The sequence below is a fragment of the Schistocerca gregaria genome, chromosome 1, assembly GCF_023897955.1.
Source record: "Schistocerca gregaria isolate iqSchGreg1 chromosome 1, iqSchGreg1.2, whole genome shotgun sequence".
Classification (NCBI taxonomy): domain Eukaryota; kingdom Metazoa; phylum Arthropoda; class Insecta; order Orthoptera; family Acrididae; genus Schistocerca; species Schistocerca gregaria.
This window is the reverse complement of record NC_064920.1, coordinates 899,258,473-899,276,862: the sequence shown is the minus strand read 5'-3', so window position 1 is coordinate 899,276,862 and position 18,390 is coordinate 899,258,473. Positions and strand designations below refer to the sequence as shown.

Here is an 18,390-nt window from a genome sequence, read left to right as displayed (position 1 = left end):
TCACATCACAGCCCCAGGAATTTCATAAGACAGCCATTCACTGCCTTGTGTCACAGTGGGACAAGTGTCTCAACAGCCAGTGTCATTATTTCTAACATACATGTACTGGTTTCTGTAATTATACCTCTGGCTCGTTTCATTTTGAACACCCCTTATAGTTCATGTCTAATTTCGGGGGAATATGGCATGAGTGAGAGTAGTGTTTTTCATGTTCTGCATGGCCATAAATATCATCCTTACCATATCAGTCTCTACCAAGAATTAATTGCTACATATTGTATGTGTCGCATTGAATTCTGCCGATGGGCTCAACTTCAGATTCAGAGAGATGACACATTTATTAATTTGATTTTATTTACTGACGAGGCTACACTGATGTACCATGGAAATGTTAATTGCATAACATGCATTGTTGGACAACTGAAAATCCTTGTGGGCTGTAGCAAGTTGCACACCAATAACCGTGGTCAGTGAATGTATGGTGTGGGATTCTGGGGAACAGAATTGTAAACTCCTATTTCCTCAAAGGAAATCCTAATGGTGGGAAGTACACCACATTCCTGCAAGAAACATTAGGTCTGTTACTGGAAGAAATACCTTTAGGAACAAGGAACAAAATGTGGTATCAATATAATGGGTGTCCGGCACATTTATCACTGATGGCTAGAAATGAGTTGCAGAGACAATTCCCAAATTGTTGGATTGGACCCGGAGGAAATGTGTTGTGGCTGGGTCATTCACCTGACTTGATGCCTCTGGATATTTTCTTGTGGGGATTCGTAAAAGACATTTTTATAAAGATGTTCCAACTACACCTGAAGATATGTGAGAGAGAATCGCCAGAGCATGTGCTTTGGTAAGTGCTGAAGCGATAAAGCTACCACTCAGTCCATGATAAGAAGATTGCAGCACTGCACTGATACCAATTGTTATTACTTTGAACACCTGTAAATATAAGTTCATGCTACTTTTTTATCTTCATTGACCTTCAAAGGCTTTACTGTTACACATCATTGGATTCGTCTCAATAGCCACAGTCACAAAATACAAACCATAGCATCCCATAAAATAAAATTAAAAAAAAAAAAAAGAGGTTGACCATCATATCTCTGAAGCGAACCCACTGAGCAACAAAAAACGAACGTCATATTGCCCCATGCAACATTTGTCCCACAAACTTTTCAGCTCCTATCCTACTTTCAGTAATAATGGTGGCAATAGTTACTCACCCTGTATATAGCATATGCTGATAGATTTCCTCTGATCTGTTGTTACAGAATGTCAGTTAGCTTATTTTTTGTGTAGGATAAAGACATAATTTCACAAAAATTCAGTACTGCTTTCTTTATTTTTCTATATTTGATTATCTATTCATACATTATGTTCTCAGTGATATTTTATCTGGAAAAAGTGGTTATTCTCAAAACCAGTATGCCCATAAAATAAATAGCAACTTTGGTTAACATATGAGATTAACTGTTAACATTTCTTGTAAGAGAGACAAAGTAAATTAAAATACTGCATGACTGTATTTCTGTTTTGCAGACTGGATATCAGAAGTAGTTCAGAAACCTTCAAGTGAGCCCAGAAAACACAGATCATCATATGACTGGGAAGGATTTATGTTATTCAGATAACTTCAGAGAGGTAGGCTGTAGTTATTTAATTAATGTTTTTATCTATACACTGATTAAAATTACTTTTAATTGACATTTCATTTGTTGGAACTGGTTTCCTCCAATCATAGTGATCAACATCAAGCCCAAACTGTTCATCTTTGCCAAACTGCCACAACAGATCATCAGTTCACTTCCAGTTCATTGTCTGGCTTTCTTTCTTGATGTGTTTGGATTCCAAATCCTGGGTTTGGCCTGTAAATTTAGTGTACTGTTGTATTATACTACCAATTGCAATTCATGTAATTACATGTTTCATGCAAATAAATTACAAATTTTTATTTTGCCTTGCACCAGACATGATAACCACACTGAAAACAACACATGTACACAATGGTGGTGATATACAATTTTCATATGCAGCACTTACTAACACCAGCCAAATACTGCTGGACTCTTTCACACAAAATTTGATTCAACATCACATATTCAGTTATTATTTTCATAGAGTTTGACCTACAGCAGATAATCTTTATATGACATTGCATGAGGCTGACCAGCTTTTTGAAGGCAGCAAATCATCATTGCAACTGGTTCTGTTAATGAATAAATGTAATGCTACTATACTAATTTGTAGTGTAGCTTGTCGGTTAGAAAATGGACCTGATGTGGAGAAAGTCAGGGGTTTGAAACCTGTCAGACAATATAAACTTTTTTATTTTTAAATCTTTATCAAAATCACTTTGGAAATAACTTTTATTATGTTAATTGGTTTAAATGTATTTTTTTAATCCTTTGTTGTGTCATTTTCATTATCGTATTGACTTTTTTATTTGCTCTTAAGTTTTCTTCCTGCCATTCTTTTCTTCTTTGGAATGTGCCTGTGCTGCATATAATGTGTAACTGAGTGTTATCCAGGACTTCTCATTGATTGATGTCACATCGGGTCATGTGCCCTGTGGAAGGATAGTGTCAGGTAACCAATGAAAGTGAAATATTACAGCTCACTTTTTCTTGTGGAACTGAAATTTTTCTGTCTTGAGTCTGCTCATGGACATCATCTTTAATCCCTGTGATTAAAGAGAGCATGATTAATAGCTCTGTCACAGGTTTTTGACTGCTGTTTTCGCACATACTTTTCACATCAGAAGGTTATTGTTAGGTTAGGACATGAGTGTAAAAATGGGGAATCAAAATGGATTGTCCATTGCAATTGAGTCACAGTCATTGGTCACTTAAAATCAGCTGTCGAGAAAGCAACTTGCATTCTTGTCATACCTGATGGCAGCTGCTTGCAACATTGCTCTGTGTTATATGTGACAGCATTTCAGCACTTATGAACTGACTGTTTCCATGTCACCTTTAACCAATTGGCCCCTGATGTGGCAATGCTGTAGTGGTAAGTCACGGACATCAACTAACAAGTAGTTTTAATCACACTATAGTTCTGAACATTTCATTTATTTTGACACATTCTGTTTCATAGATAAAATTATCAGATTTCATTTTCTTTACACAATAATATCACATTTAAATGTACAGAAATATGACCCAAGTGTCATATTACAAGATGTACCAATGAAATTGCATCAGAAATTTCCATCAGCATACCTCACATTTTCACTGAAATAGGTATCAGATATGTTTAAAATGTGCATAATATAAGACTCAAACATACATTTTCATTTCATTTTGTTGATAGTGATTTCTATTCACAGTGGTATGAATTTCCAGGGAATATATACAGGGTGTCTCATGAATGATGCCCAGGGAGGGTCTGCAGGCGGTGCAGCATGGCCACCACCACCGTATCCATCGGCCGTTGTTGCACCCAGTTCTTGCACAAAAATCTGCCACTAGTCAGCTGAATTTAGCATAAACAATTTACAGTAGGTGCTCAAAATGATGTTCCTCTGTAGTAAGAGCAGCCTGACATCTCCCAAACATATTAGCAACACTCAACTAATTTTGGCTGCCGAAATCTGGAAAATGACCAGTCTTCCAACTCTTCAAGTGTGTGGGAATTGGTTGCATACGCCTTGTCTTTTAACATTCCCCAAAGATAAAAATCACATGTATTTAGAGGTGGAGAATGAGGAGGCCAGTCAACTATCCTATTAGTGGGATGCAGTATATTGTTCAATACCTGTCAGAAAGTTACATGGAAATAGATTAGTCCAATAATTCAGCTTTCACTAAATGTAAACTCGAAGTGAAACTCATTGCACATTATAGAAGACAAGTGCATAGTGTTTCTGTCTAAGGATCAGCCCTATCGACATATGGGCAGGGAAAGCCCCAGGCTTGGTCCAGTTGCAATAATGATGTCCAGCAACAAGGCAACTGCAAAGTATTGGTTTCCATGAACAACTCATTGTGACAACCGACAGTCACACCAGGGATAGCCAGCAAATGCGCCACATGACCCATGGACCCCTCCGGGCATCTTTCATGAGATCTGCGGCTCTGCGTCGGTTCAAGTGTCGGCCGACTGCTGAGAATTTTGCAGCCTTTCGGGTGGCGAGGGCAAGATGTTGCCACATTATTTGTGAGAGCAAGAAGAGGTCGTGGCAAAAGTTCCTGAACACCATTAACCGTTCCAGCAAAAGTTCCATCGTGTGGGAGACCATCAGGAGACTTTCTGGCAGAGGAGGGAGGTGCCCCATAGCTGCTGTAATGAATAATGGCACTCTCCACACAGATCTGCGAGACATTGCCCAGACTATGGCAGCGTATTTTGCCACAGTTACTGCAACAACCAGTCAGGATCCAGGTTTCCAGTGCCATAGAGCCGTTGCTGAGAGATGTAGTCTGGACTTCCAGTCAACCTGTCATGAAGTTTACAACTGCCCATTTTCTATGTGGGAGCAGGATTCTGCATTGTCTGGAGCTCATGACACATCACCTGGTCACGACAGGATCCATTACAGTATGCTATGGCACCTCACAATGCTTAACAAAGAAATCCTCCTCGCACTTTTTAATGTCATTTGGGCGTCGGGTCACTTTCCTGACACGTGGCATGAGGCAGTTTTAATCCCTTTTTTAAAACCTGGGAAAGACCGCACGAGCCCAAGTAGCTACTTTAGTGTTGCCCTCACTAGTTGCATAGGGAAGACCTTGGAGTGGATGGTCAACCGCCGCCTTGTCTGGATGTTAGAATCCCGGCAACTCCTTAGTCGCTTTCAGTGTGGGTTCAGGACGTTTCGTTCCACCTTCGATAACCTTGCCCTCCTGGAGGCGGCGATACAACAAGCTTTCCTACGCCGTCATCACCTTCTAGGTGTATTTTTCGACGTCGAGAAGGCCTACGATACTACTTGGAGGCGTCTCATCCTGGGGCAGCTCCACAAATGGGGTTTTCGTGGTTGTCTTCCTCTTTTTATTCAGTCTTTCCTCTTGCCACAATATTTTAGATACCGAATTGGTGACATCCTGTCTGATCACTTTGAGCAGGAAAACGGTGTCCCTCAGGGTAGCGTTTTTAGTGTGACTCTCTTTGCCATCGCTATTAATAGCATTACGTCCATAGTGAAAAGTCCTGTCCAGTGTTCTTTGTTTGTGGATGATTTCTCTTTGTTTTGCTCTTCTTCAAGCCTTGCAATGACAACTCGTCAATTGCAACTTACGATTAGGCATTTGGATGACTGGGCACGGAAGAGTGGTTTTAAGTTTTCCACCGAGAAGTCTGTATGTGTTCTTTTTAACCATTCTTGTTCGATTTTAACCTTTCCTGAGTTGCGGATGAGGGACATTATTCTTACTTTTAAAGACACGGTGAGGTTTCTGGGGCTCATTTTTGACTCGAAGCTCATGTGGTTACCTCATCTTAAAGACCTGAAATGGCGGTCACCTAAGGCTTTAAGTATTTTAAAATGTCTTAGCCACAGTACATGGGGAGCTGACAGGACTTGTCTGCTCCAGTTTTACAGGGCGTTTGTGCGATCTCAGCTTGATTAAGGGTGCACGGTGTATGGGTCTGCGAGGCCTTCTTACTTAAAGATGTTGGACGTTGTGCACCATGAAGGGCTTTGGTTGGCCACTGGGGCATTCTGAACTAGCCCCAAACCGAGCCTCTGTGCAGAGGCTGGTGAACCGCCACTTCATATGCGGCGACGGCTACTTACAGTGTGCCAGGCGTATGAAACTTTTTCCACACCATACACCCCTGCATACCATACCATTGCTCAGCCTCCTCTGGCACAGTTATTTCATAACCGGCAACATGCGACGCAGCCCTATAGGATTCGCGCACAGGATTGCCTCGCTGCGATGTCTATGGCTGGTCTTCATGTTTTGCATTGCGGTTGGAGCAGATCTCCACTTTGGCTCCTTATTTTATATTTGACTAATTTTGAGAAAAATCACACACCAGATTTTACATTCCAATCTCTGTTTTTAACATTTTAGATGTGCATCACGGTTTCACTGTCGTTTACATTGATGGCTCCAAACAGGAGAATTTCCTTGGCTGTTCTGTAGTGTTCCCTGATCAAGTTACCCGGATTCACCTCCCTGCTGAATATACCATTTTCACAGCGGAGCTCCACGCGATCCTGAAGGCACTGGAGCAGATGAATCGTGTTCGGGGCGATCGATTTCTTCTCTGCTCCGATTGTCTTAGTGCCTTTTGCAGAATCTGTACCCAACTGAGGAGATGGTCCAGCTGATACATGACCAACTGTACTTGCTCCAACGGCGGGGTACAGAAGTATCCTTCTGCTGGGTGCCTGGTCATGTCGGCATATGGGTCAATGAACAGGCCGATCGGGCTGCCAAGGAGGCCTGCAGAGAGCAGGATGTGGTCCAGTGTCCTATTCCCTTGCAGTGAGTCATCGCTGCACTCCACAGGAAGTGTATGGAGTTGTGGGAGGACCAATGGCTGGCGGTGATGGCCAATAAACTGCAGTTGATAAAGTCAACCATTTGGCTGTGGCGTTCCTCCTGCCGGTTGCTCAGGCGGGAGGAGGTGGCCAGCACACATCTTCGGATCGGGCACTGTCCTCTCACACATAGCTTTTTATTATGGCGGGAGGATCCTCCATTTTGTGATGCTTGTGGTGTGCACATCTCTGTCCGGCACATTTTAACAGACTGCATTTTATACCGTGATGCACGGGCAGAAGCACAAGTTGCTGGGGATCTGCCTTCTGTTTTAGCTAATGATGAGATGTGTGTGTCTAGGTTTTTTAAGTTTTGTGATGTGTCTGGACTCTGGCGTAAACTTTTAGGCTCAAGGTTTTAGTGTATTGCAGAGTGGCTGACTCCTCCCCTTTTTTCCTTGCGGTCAGCCAGCAACTTCCATCTGCTACATTGTTTTAGCTCCCTGTATCATTTTCTTCCTGTGTTGTCCAGGTTTTACTGCTGACGCTCTGCTTCATCCCACGCTTTGGTGTGGGTGACCACATGTTTTTCAATGATTGTCACCCATGTTTTCTGTTTCGTTTTATATTTCTGTTCTGGGATTTTTCTTGACACCCATCTCACTATGTTACTGAATGGGGACTGAAGACCATGCTGTCGTGCACCCAAAACCCCTCTACTACTACTACTATTACAGAGGGCGATAGTTTCCTTGCCACTGGATTTGCCCTCTACTTTGCAAGACGATGTAAGAACTGTGGTTAAGGTCTTATGGTTTTGTGTCCTGTCCAATTTGTTGCCTCGGATTTTAGGGAGAGGATTTTAATGTGCTGCTGGGTGACTGGCTCACCCAGGTTTTAGGTAAGAGGTCCACCAGTCACGATTACCTACTTGTTTCACTTCAATTTCTGTTCTCTTTTCCTTGTGTTTCCTGTCCTTTTTTAGTGTGTTTCTTTTCCTCTTGTTCTGCTCTGTATGTGAGGATTTGGAACTGTGTCAGGCCTATGTCTTTTAGGCGTTCTCCTTGTTTGCTGTCTGTCTTCGCCCCTTCACCGCATGTGTTCCTGTTTCTATGCATTTGGGCGCTGATGACCACGCTGTTTAGCGCCCGAAAACCTCAAACCACACACACACACACTACTTGCAAACTGAGCTGATCCTTGTGGATGGGTGATGCGTTAATTTCGCATCCCATTACAAAAGCTAAGCAAGCTTTAATTATGATTTTATCTACGAAAGACAAGTCGATTTCAGGTAGATATCTGAAAGAAAGCATTGCTGTGTCTTTTAGCCGTTCTTCATGTCCGCTGTCTGTCTTCGTCCCTTCACGACATGTGTTCCTGTTTCTATGTGTTTGGGCACTGATGACCATACTGTTTAGTGCCCCAAAACCTCAAACCACACACACACACACACACACACACACACACACACACACACACACACACACACACACACACACACACACACACCTTTCATGAGACACACTGTATCTCACCAGAAGAACTTCAAACATTTGTTTCAGTCCCTTTGGGTATTTATATTAATATATTTATCTTATCAGTACCTTTTATCTAGAACCAAAAGCAATACAGATCTATTTAAATATATATTTTATATCAGTGTGTAGCAGGAGTACAAGTGGATGATGGTCATTGTTTTATGGGCATCTTGTGGTTATTTCTGCATGTAAAAGCAGATCAAAAGCATAGTTCATTTACCAAAATTTTGTTGAGAAAAGAGTTGTGAGGGATATTTAGAATTCTTTGGAATGTTATATGTTTTGGAAGAGAATTTTGTTTGGACTGTGCATTTGCAAATATATGGTTATGTTTCTTCCCCATGGGGTACTGTTGATATAATAATTTTAAAAATGAACACAAACAATTTAAATGCAAAAACATTTGTTTCTATGGCAACCAGTTTTGGTCAGAGTTTGACCATCCTCAGACCTTCATACCATGATGGTAGGCAGTGGCGGAGAATGGAGCAGGTGCTGTAGCTCCATGTACGTAAGTTTATCTTTTTTTATTACCTGTCAAGTTTATAGTTATGGGTTAACCCAACATCAATTATTCTTTGCAGGAGCCACAACTGTCTGGCAGTAGAGATAACAGGACATTATCTGCAGCTGATGGGGACCTTAATAAAATAAGGTACAGTGTATTTGCATTTCGTTTAACATGTATCGTAAACTGGGGTGAAAAGGGACATAATTTCAGGTTTTTAAATAATAAATCCAGAAATACAATTTGAGTATGAGTTTTTAATCATTAAAGTAGAAGATGGTATAGTCATTCAACCTCAAAACTAGGTATATTTGGTATTGCTTAATATCATTTGTAGTAATTAGCAATTATACCCCTTGGCAGGGGTAAATAGGGACAGTGATAAATATAACTCACAAAACCTTATTGCAACAGGAACACCAGTCAAAAGAGACACAAAAATTGATTTTAAAAATACCAATTAACCTTAAATACTTTGGAATATTAAAACATCATTCAGACATATGTCTGCCTCATTTTATTAACAGTTTATTCATGACTTGAATCACTTGAATAGAATCAAGTTCTCAAAGTACCCTCCGCCACACACCATCAGGTGGCTTGCAGAGTATGGATGTAGATGTAGATATAGATATGTCTTCTACAACTGGGAAAACATAAACACTAATGTCTTTGGAGTTTTATCTCAAAAATGATGCTACATATGTTTTTCCTTCAACCACAACTTCAGTAATTCTACCAATAAAATATTTTGGACCCCCTTTTAGTTCTCATATTTCACTTTCACCCAATCCTCAATATGTATCATCCTATCAGCAGAAAGTTCTTCTGGTTTGTGAGTTGGTGTGGAGTATTCTCTCTCTTCATAACTGTGCATCTATAGCACTTCCAGTTCCTCTTGTGTAACATGTTTGTGGTGATGACGTCTAGGATCCTGCTGATATTTCCTAAACATGCTGTCCCTATTCATGCCTGAAAGTTTAAAAAAAAGTTACAGCTTAAGAGAAAATATATTACAGTTTCTACAAAAAGATGATTGGATCATAAATCTCTGAGCATATCTCTTGTGTATAGTGATAATATTTAGCTGAAAACTTTTGAAAAAAATTCTGAAAAGTATGTAGCACATACAGTTGAAGTTTTACTGCCAAAACAAAAACAACACAAACAGATGATGAGTTTGAACAAGGCTGCCAACTTCTGAAATATGTAAAAGATGGTAGTAACCAAGTATTTCAGAGAAACAAACTCATAAGGTGTTTTGGACATCACATCTCACTACAGACAAATGATTTTTCGTTGTGTTAGTAACACATAAAACATTTTCCTGAACTGCTCTCCCTGTTCACACCTGTGTCCCTATTCACCCCAGTTTACAGTAACTGAAGCAGAATATGACAGTAGAATGTACTTGATCATTTATATTTACAGAAACAATGCCTCATAGACTTGTAGCTAATAGTTACACCAATAACACAGATCACTGACAGTGATTATTTTTTAACCCTCTTCTTTGTTCCGTAGCTAAATGGTTTCTACTTCAGCAGTTATTTTTTACACCTTTCTAAGTACTGATTAAGCATTGTACTGTCAGTTACTGTGAAAAAAAATGCCTTTTGTGTTATAGAAAAGATTCTCATTACACTTGGGTATGCACTGTTTTTTCACTTTCGTTTTCATCCTGATGAAGCCAATGCAGGCAGAGTGGTCCAAGCATTGTGTCTGTATATATTGTATTTATCTGTTGTGACAAATATTATTTGGAGTTACAAATCTACACAAGTATTCAATATAGCAGTACAATTAAGAGTATATCGCAAATACTCATTTAAAGAGAAGTATGGAAATAGATCTCCCCATTCATGACTAACATACCAGTAATTTTAATGTTTTATGTCATTTGTAGCAAGCAAGAAGTAAAAATCATTCTATTGCAGACTTGATATTCTTATCCAACATTCAGAGGCTAGTACATTATTCATAAAAAATAGTCATTAAGAGACTGCCCATACCCAAGAACAGATATCTGAGAATTCTTGAAACAAAAAAAAGTATTCCTTATTACTCATTCCATTCAATGTGTAAATATTCTCGTTCTGTGATTGCACTGTTTATACTATAATATGCTACCCTACAACTACAACAGTAAGTAGCCAGTTAGTTAGTATTTATATTTATATAAATGTATGTGTACTTTAAGGGAAACAAAAACCGATTAATATAATCAGAGAAGTAGCCAATTCCATTGAAACTAAAAACTTTTATGGGTGGTGATGATTGCTTTTAACTACAGTATTTAATTACTAATGAAATAAACATAATATCATTCATTCTTAAAAGATAATGAAATTTATATTATTTGTCTTAATGGAAACTCTGTTTCATACAACCTGCTTCCATGCTATCGAATTGCTTGGCACATTCCTAATTTCTCAATATTCTCTCCCTATTAAAATTTTCTTTTGCATTAAACATTCAGCACAAACTTCTCTATTCTGATGCAGATGATTTCAGAAAACCTTGATACAGTCATAAAAATTGGGAATTCATGTACATTAAAAATGAAATTAAAAGCATACCATAATAGTTACTCATACTATAAATTATATGATTACCTAGATTTAAAGTTTGCTTATTTCTATTAGCTGCACAACAATTACCATCATTTTCTGTAGTCTTCCATACTTCAGTATGTAGACAGTTGTGATTCAGAAAGTAAAATTTCTTGGCTAAAGATATTCTTTCCATATCTATATCCATTTGAGATTGTTTACCATTACTGAACAGGTCTGCAACTATGTGCTGGCAGCCTAGGCTGCCCCACAGATGGCCACACAATATAGGGGCCTGTACCCCAAAAATTTAAAATAAAAATGTTTTTGTTTTAATATTTCTGGGGGGGGCCTCTTATAATCATTAACGATCTAGATATAATTGTTTTGTATGGGGTTACTCAGATAATTTTTTTGTGGACAGTGGATATAAAATCAGTATTCATTTCACAAACCCCTCATCCCTCTCAAGACAAATTCCCAGTAGCAACTGGTCAGATGCATGGTGCTTCAGTTGATACTTTTAAAAGAATGGTTAATGTTATTTTGGTAGACCAAAGTGACTTTGATTTTGGGTAAAGTTGATGTCCATCTCATTTCCACATCTCATCAGAGCAAACCAGTAACTGCAGAATGGTTTACTTCCAGTCACCTGACCTGGCTTCTTGAACTTCTGAAGCTTGGGAAAACCATTTTCAGATAATGTGAATTGTTTAAGGAGATGTTGCAGATGTCTTAAGATCCACAGCATCATGGACAGCTTACTGACTCACAATGTCATCACAGGTCCAAGATTCCTCTCTGAACATTTTGTTGGAAATCCTGGTTTTGCTCTGGACTGAAAATATTTTAAGATAACTAAGTTATAAAGGTATTACAAGTAACTTTGTGAGTGTGAAGTGAAGGCACAAATGAATTACCCAATAATATTATTTGAAACTTTCTTTTTCAGGCTAGTTGTTGTAGGGCCAGCATCACAGGTAAATTAGTTATATGTTTACAGTTTACAGGTTACATATACATGATCAGTTTTTAAATAGAAATTCGTCAGTGGAATAAATAGGAGTTGTCCAGGAGAAATGATTTTAATGATGTAAATAAAATAAAAAGAAATTTCCACATGGGAAAAATATATTAAAAACAAAGATTCCAAGACTTACCAAGTGGGAAAGTGCCGGTAGACAGGCACAATAAATAAAACACACAAAATTTCTAGCTATCACAACCGACAGTTGCTGCTTCAGGAAAGAGGGAAGGAGAGGGAAAGACAAAGGAGAGGGAAAGCCTGAACTCTTTGCCTTTACAAATGTCTGCTTGTGTCTGTGTATGTGCGGATGGATATGTGTGTGTGTGCGAGTATACACCTGTCCTTTTTTCCCCCTAAGGTAAGTCTTTCCACTCCCAGGATTGGAATGACTCCTTACCCTCTCCCTTAAAACCCACATCCTTTCGTCTTTCCCTCTCCTTCCCTCTTTCCTGAAGAAGCAACTGTCGGTTGAAAGCTAGAAATTTTGTGTGTGTGTTTTATTTATTGTGCCTGTCTACCGGAGCTTTCCCGCTTGGTAAGTCTTGGAATCTTTGTTTTCAATATATTTTTCCCATGTAGAAATGATTTTAAGTTAGATTTAAAACTTGCTCTAGTACCTGTCAGACATGTTACATCATTGGGCAAATGAGCAAAACTTTTTGAGGCTGCATATTGAACTCTTTATGAGCTACTGGTCAGTAGCTGTCAACTGCTTTAATAATTGGTAATAAAGGTCATTTTTCCCTTTAGTGTTGTAAGTATGTTCTTCACCAAACTGTGTTGGATTATTTATGACAAACTTCAGTTGTGAATGTATTGCAATGGTGCAATTAAGTGCCTAGCTCCTTGATGTACCTCTATGAGATCTGTGGGATCACCACATATTATTCTTACTTGTCAGTTTTTTGGAGCCAGTACTTCATTTCTAACAGATAAGTTACCTCTCAAGATTATTCTGTAAGACATTATTGACTGAAAATATGCAAAATATGTTTGGAGGTTTATATGTTTGTTTCCAAGGTTAGCAATTATACAAAGAGCAAAAATAGCTGATATAAATTGTTTTAAAAGCTCAGTAATATTGATATTCCAGTTCAAGTTTTCATCAATGTGTACACCCAAAAATTTGGAGCATTCTACCCTGTTTACTGACACCTACTCATGCACTACATTAATTGTTGGTATGACTCTGTTTGTGTATTACGTTTTCAATATTTAGGGAGTCCATTTTCAGAGTACTGCTTAATAACTCTTCTCAAAATATCATTTACCAACTCTTCTGTCGCTTTCTCTAGATGGGATTTGTTATAACACTATTATTCTCTGCAAAAAGCATCAGTTGTACTTGTTGAATGTTAACCTGGATGTCCTTCACATATGTAAGCAATAGGAGTGGATCCAAAATTGAATCCTGCAGGATTCCCTGTGTAATTTTCTTCCTCAATCTCTAAAATTTTCTGCCTTTCTCACAGTGTCTGAATTATTCAGCATAGCCATATGTGTACTGTTTGTTAAGTATGATTCAAATCAGCTGTGCAGAAAGCCATGAATTCCAAAACACTTGAGTTTTTCTAAGAGAGTAACACGATCTACAAAACATCATGGCTTGTACTATTTGATGACTGAATGTATAAATAGCATTCTCATTTGAGCAACTCTTCTGGAATCCAAACTTTGATGTGCTAAGTCAGTTGTTTCCACTTGAATGTGTTGCTACTTAAGTACATTAATTTTTCAAATATTTTGGAAAAGACATCATTAACAAAACTGGATGATAATTGTTTAAGTCTGCCTTGTCACCTTTCTTATGAAGTGATTTAAAGACTACATATTTTATCCTGTCTAGGGAAATTCCCTGTCAGTGATGTATTACATGTAATGCTAAGGACATTACTTATTTAGGGAACAACTTTTCATTATTCTGCTTGAAATAAGATCAGATTCATATGACTTTTGGTTTTCAGAATTTATATAATTGTATTAATTTCAGTGAAGGATGCTGGTGCTACTTGTAGTTGTTCAAAGATTCATAGAATGACATTTTTAATATATTCCCTTGCTTCTTTAACTGAACCATTTAATCCTATATTTGCTGTTACATTTAAAAAATGTTCATTCAAAGTACTTGCAACTTGTGAATTATCAGTCACAACATTGTCATTTAGTTTAATTGGTATGGAATGTTGTACACTGACTGGCTGTTCCATCTCCTATTTGTTAAAGTTCCACACAGTTTTAATCTTATCATCTGCATTCTTTATTTCAGTCACCCTAGTGGTCTATATATCCTAAACATGGCACTGTTGCTGACCTTGGCATGGGTGACACTTGAAACACCTATAATCATTGCAAAGTAACAAGTGATATTTAGATATAATTGAGACACAATTAGAATGAATTGTGATTTGGGTCATACATTTAATGCTACAAATTTTAAATGTAGTGTTATGCCTCTATCTGTCACTTTAAATGGTGTTCCTTGTTTGTTATTTTTGAGTAGGTATGAAAAATATTGCAGTATAACTAGTTCTTTCTTTCCACCCTTATCATCTGATCAGAGCAGGACTTTAAGAACAGCTGGAAAGTGAGTTAGATGCAAGATACATTTAATGTGTACTGTCCAAATCATTTCATTTGAATTGCAATTTATGTAACCACAGTATGAGAAAGAGAAATACTTTCTGTGAGATTTTTAATCTTTGTATAGGGTCCAAATGAAGTTCAGTGTTGTGGTGTGATGATCTTCAACAAACTCCCACACAACAAAGCTAGAAATTAAGAATACTCATATTTATATATTCAAATGAAACTTAAAAAAAAAGAACATCTTACTAGCCACTCTTTCTATCTACACCAAATAATTAAGTATTCCTATTAAGTGCATAGCAAGTAGCAATGTCTTATTGGAATATGTCTTTATTATTAGCGAATGTAGATACTGCTACTTTTTTGTGATGAATACTAGATATTGTTGTGATCTTCAGTCTGAAAAATGGTTTGATGCTGCCCTGCATGCACCATTTGGTTTAATTTAGTTCACCCCATTACCCATAAGTTTATTTTGTTAACATTCTTCTTATAAACTTTTTTCAAGACGTTATCCATTCTGTTCAACTGATCTTTAAAGTCTTTGCCATTTTTGACAGAATAACATTGGCATGAGTAGAACTTTATTTCCCTTTACAAATTTATCTTTGGTTTCCACTATCATTTGCTCAGTGTACAGATTGAATAATGCAAGGGTCTGGCTACAGCAGTGGGCCACTCCCTTCTTGACTACTCCCTCTTTTTGTGTCCTTAAATTGTTATTGTAGCAGTCCAGCGTCTATAAGAAGTGTAAATAATGTTTTTCTGTCCATATTTTATCCTGTATACCTTCAGAATTTCAAATAGTCTGTACCAGACAACATTTTCAAAAGCATTCTCTAAATCTAAAAGTTCCTATAAATGTAATTATTACCTTTCTGCAGTGTATCTTCTAAGATTAGTCAAAGGGAAAGTATTGCCTCACATGTTTTTTGCTACATTTCTATGTGTTGCAAACTGATGGTTCACAAGATCAGCTATAATTTGTGTTTCTTTTCTTCTGTAAATAATTCTTTGTAGTGTTTTACAATAAAGGCTTACCAGAATTTCAGAGGCTTCAAACTGTTATTTTTTGCCACAATTTGTAATTTTGCAAAGCAGTTAAGGGAGGGGGTCTAAGGAAACCATGACCAATATCCTTATCAGCGAGCCACCTAGTAGCATGCACTAGCTGGTGAACCATAGCTTCTAGAACTCTCGTTTCATCCCATACCTGGAGGACAGGGGCATAGTCATGTCATGCCAACAATGCTAGTCAGTAACAAGCATGCAACATCAGCAGTGGTTTGGATTTGGTTGAGTTATGTAATGAAATAGTTCAAGGCAGAATCATATGAAACTACAATAGAAAATGGTTAATAGTTGTGTTGAGAGGTTTAATTAATTGAAAGTTGGACAATATGTTTCTTTTTGGAGTGAATGGATTGGTATTTGTGAACGTGAGCAGTGTGAATGAATGATGCATGTTTAGGCTTGTTTCTATTGTTGGGAGCTGGATAAACTATGTAAAAGGAACATATGTTAATGCAAAGAACCTGTACCATCATTTTTGATTAATTGTGTGATAGGTAATTACAGACACATCATACACACTTGGGTTGCAGCTTATTTTCTATTCTATGATATTGTGACCTGTTGTGAGCCTCTCCTGTGAAGATCTGATTGCCAAAGCTTTAGGAATGCAGTCATTTTAGTTTAGGGCTTACAAGTGGTATACCAAGACATAATACAATTTTTCAATTTGATAGTCATGTTCATGAAATGAACTGAAGAATGAAGGGCAACAATAACAAATGTACTGCATGTGTGAATGCCACTCTTAATGACATATGCAGCAGAAGCATCATGCAATGAAACAGTTATCATCATCATTGTGCAGGAAAGAAGACAGATAACTGTGGTGTGAGACATCAGCATCATGACAAATCAGTAAAGGCTCTACAGCAAACTACACTACTGGCCATTAAAATTGCTACACCAAGAAGAAATGCAGATGATAAATGGTTATTCATTGGACAAATATATTATACTAGAACTGACACGTGATTACAATTTGGGTGCATAGATCCTGAGAAATAAGTACACAGAACAACCACCTCTGTCCGTAATAATGGCCTGTTCATAGAGTCAAACAGAGCTTGGATGGCATGTACAGGTACAGTTGCCCATACAGCTTCAACACAACACCACAGTTCATCAAGAGTAGTAACTGGCATATTGTGACGAGCCAGTTGCTTGGCCACCATTGACCAGACATTTTCAATTGGTGAGAGATCTGGAGAATGTGCTGGCCAGGGCATCAGTCGAACATTTTCTGAACCCAGAAAGGCCCGTGCAGGACCTGCAACATGCAGTCATGCATTATCCTTCTGAAATGTAGGGTTTTGCAGAGATCGAATGAAGAGTAGATCCACGGGTCATAACACATCTGAAATGTAACGTCCACTGTTCAAAATGCTCTCAATGTGAACAAGAGGTGACCAAGACGTGTAACCAATGGCACCCCATACCACCACGCCAGGTGATATGCCAGTATGGCGATGATGAATACATGCTTCCAATGTGCATTCACCGCAATGACGCCAAACACAGATGCAACCTTTGTGATGCTGTAAACAGAACCTGGATTCATCCGAAAAAATGACGTTTTCCCATTTGTGCACCCAGGTTCATAATTGAGTACACCATCGCAGGCACTTCTGTCTGCGATAATGCGTCAAGGGTAACCACAGCCATGGTCTTTGAGCTGATAGTCCACGCTGCTGCAAACTTCGTCAAACTGTTCGTGCAGATGGTTGTTGTCTTGCAAATGTCACCATCTGTTGACTGAGGGACCGAGACGTGGCTGCACGATCTGTTACAGCCGTGTGGTTAAGATGCCTGTCATCTCAACTGCTAGTGATACATGGCCATTGGGAATCAGCACAGCGTTCTGTATTACCCTCCTGAACCCACCAATTCCATATTCTGCTAACAGTCATTGGATCTTGACCAACGTGAGCAGCAATGTTGCGATACGATAAACCGCAATCGCGATAGGTTACAATCCAACTCTTATCAAGTTGGAAACGTGATTGTACGCATTTCTCCTCCTTACACAAGGCATGACAACAACGTTTCACCCGGCAATACCGGTCAACTGCTGTTTGTGTATGAGAAATCGGTTGGAAACTTTCCTCATGTCAGCATGTTGTAGGTGTCGCCACCACCGCCAACCTTTTGTGAATGCTCTGAAAAGCTAATCATTTGCATATCATAGCATCTTCTTCCCGTCAGTTAAATTTCACATCTGTAGCATATCATCTTCATGGTGTAGCAATTTTAATGGCCAGTAGTGTATGTTCTCAAGTAGGAAAACATGTAAGTTGCAAAAGCTGTACCGGGCATGGTGATGTGCATATAGTGTTGTTGATGTAAGCATTGTTGTGTAGAAGTGTATTTTGAACGTGGTGGTAAATAAACTGATGTATTATGTTGTGAAGTGAAAATCAGGGTAACAAGAATGAAGTAGAAAGTCTGACAGGAAAATGTAAAGACAGGTTCGGAAAGGTATTTTGAGTAATGCAGACCAGGAACAGAAGTAATCATGGCCAAGAAAAAGTGAGATTCAGATTCAGGAATCATGAAATATTACAAACAAATTTAACAGAATATTATTTAAAGGGCGAGACATGGGAAGTGATACAACAGTAGTGAACCAGTATCATGACTGTGGCAAAAAGACTTACAACATAAGG

General features: G+C 38.4%; 1 protein-coding gene across 1 annotated transcript in view; it reads left to right on the top strand.

The window, feature by feature from the left end:
- Positions 1 to 18,390, top strand: part of LOC126280670 (uncharacterized) — a 283,317-nt gene that overhangs the window by 29,372 nt on the left and 235,555 nt on the right. The window contains exons 2-3 of the mRNA XM_049979787.1: positions 1,546 to 1,647; positions 8,565 to 8,635. Coding sequence (XP_049835744.1) covers positions 1,606 to 1,647; positions 8,565 to 8,635 — 113 coding nt within the window. The 5' untranslated portion in view covers positions 1,546 to 1,605. The remainder of the gene's footprint in view (positions 1 to 1,545; positions 1,648 to 8,564; positions 8,636 to 18,390) is intronic.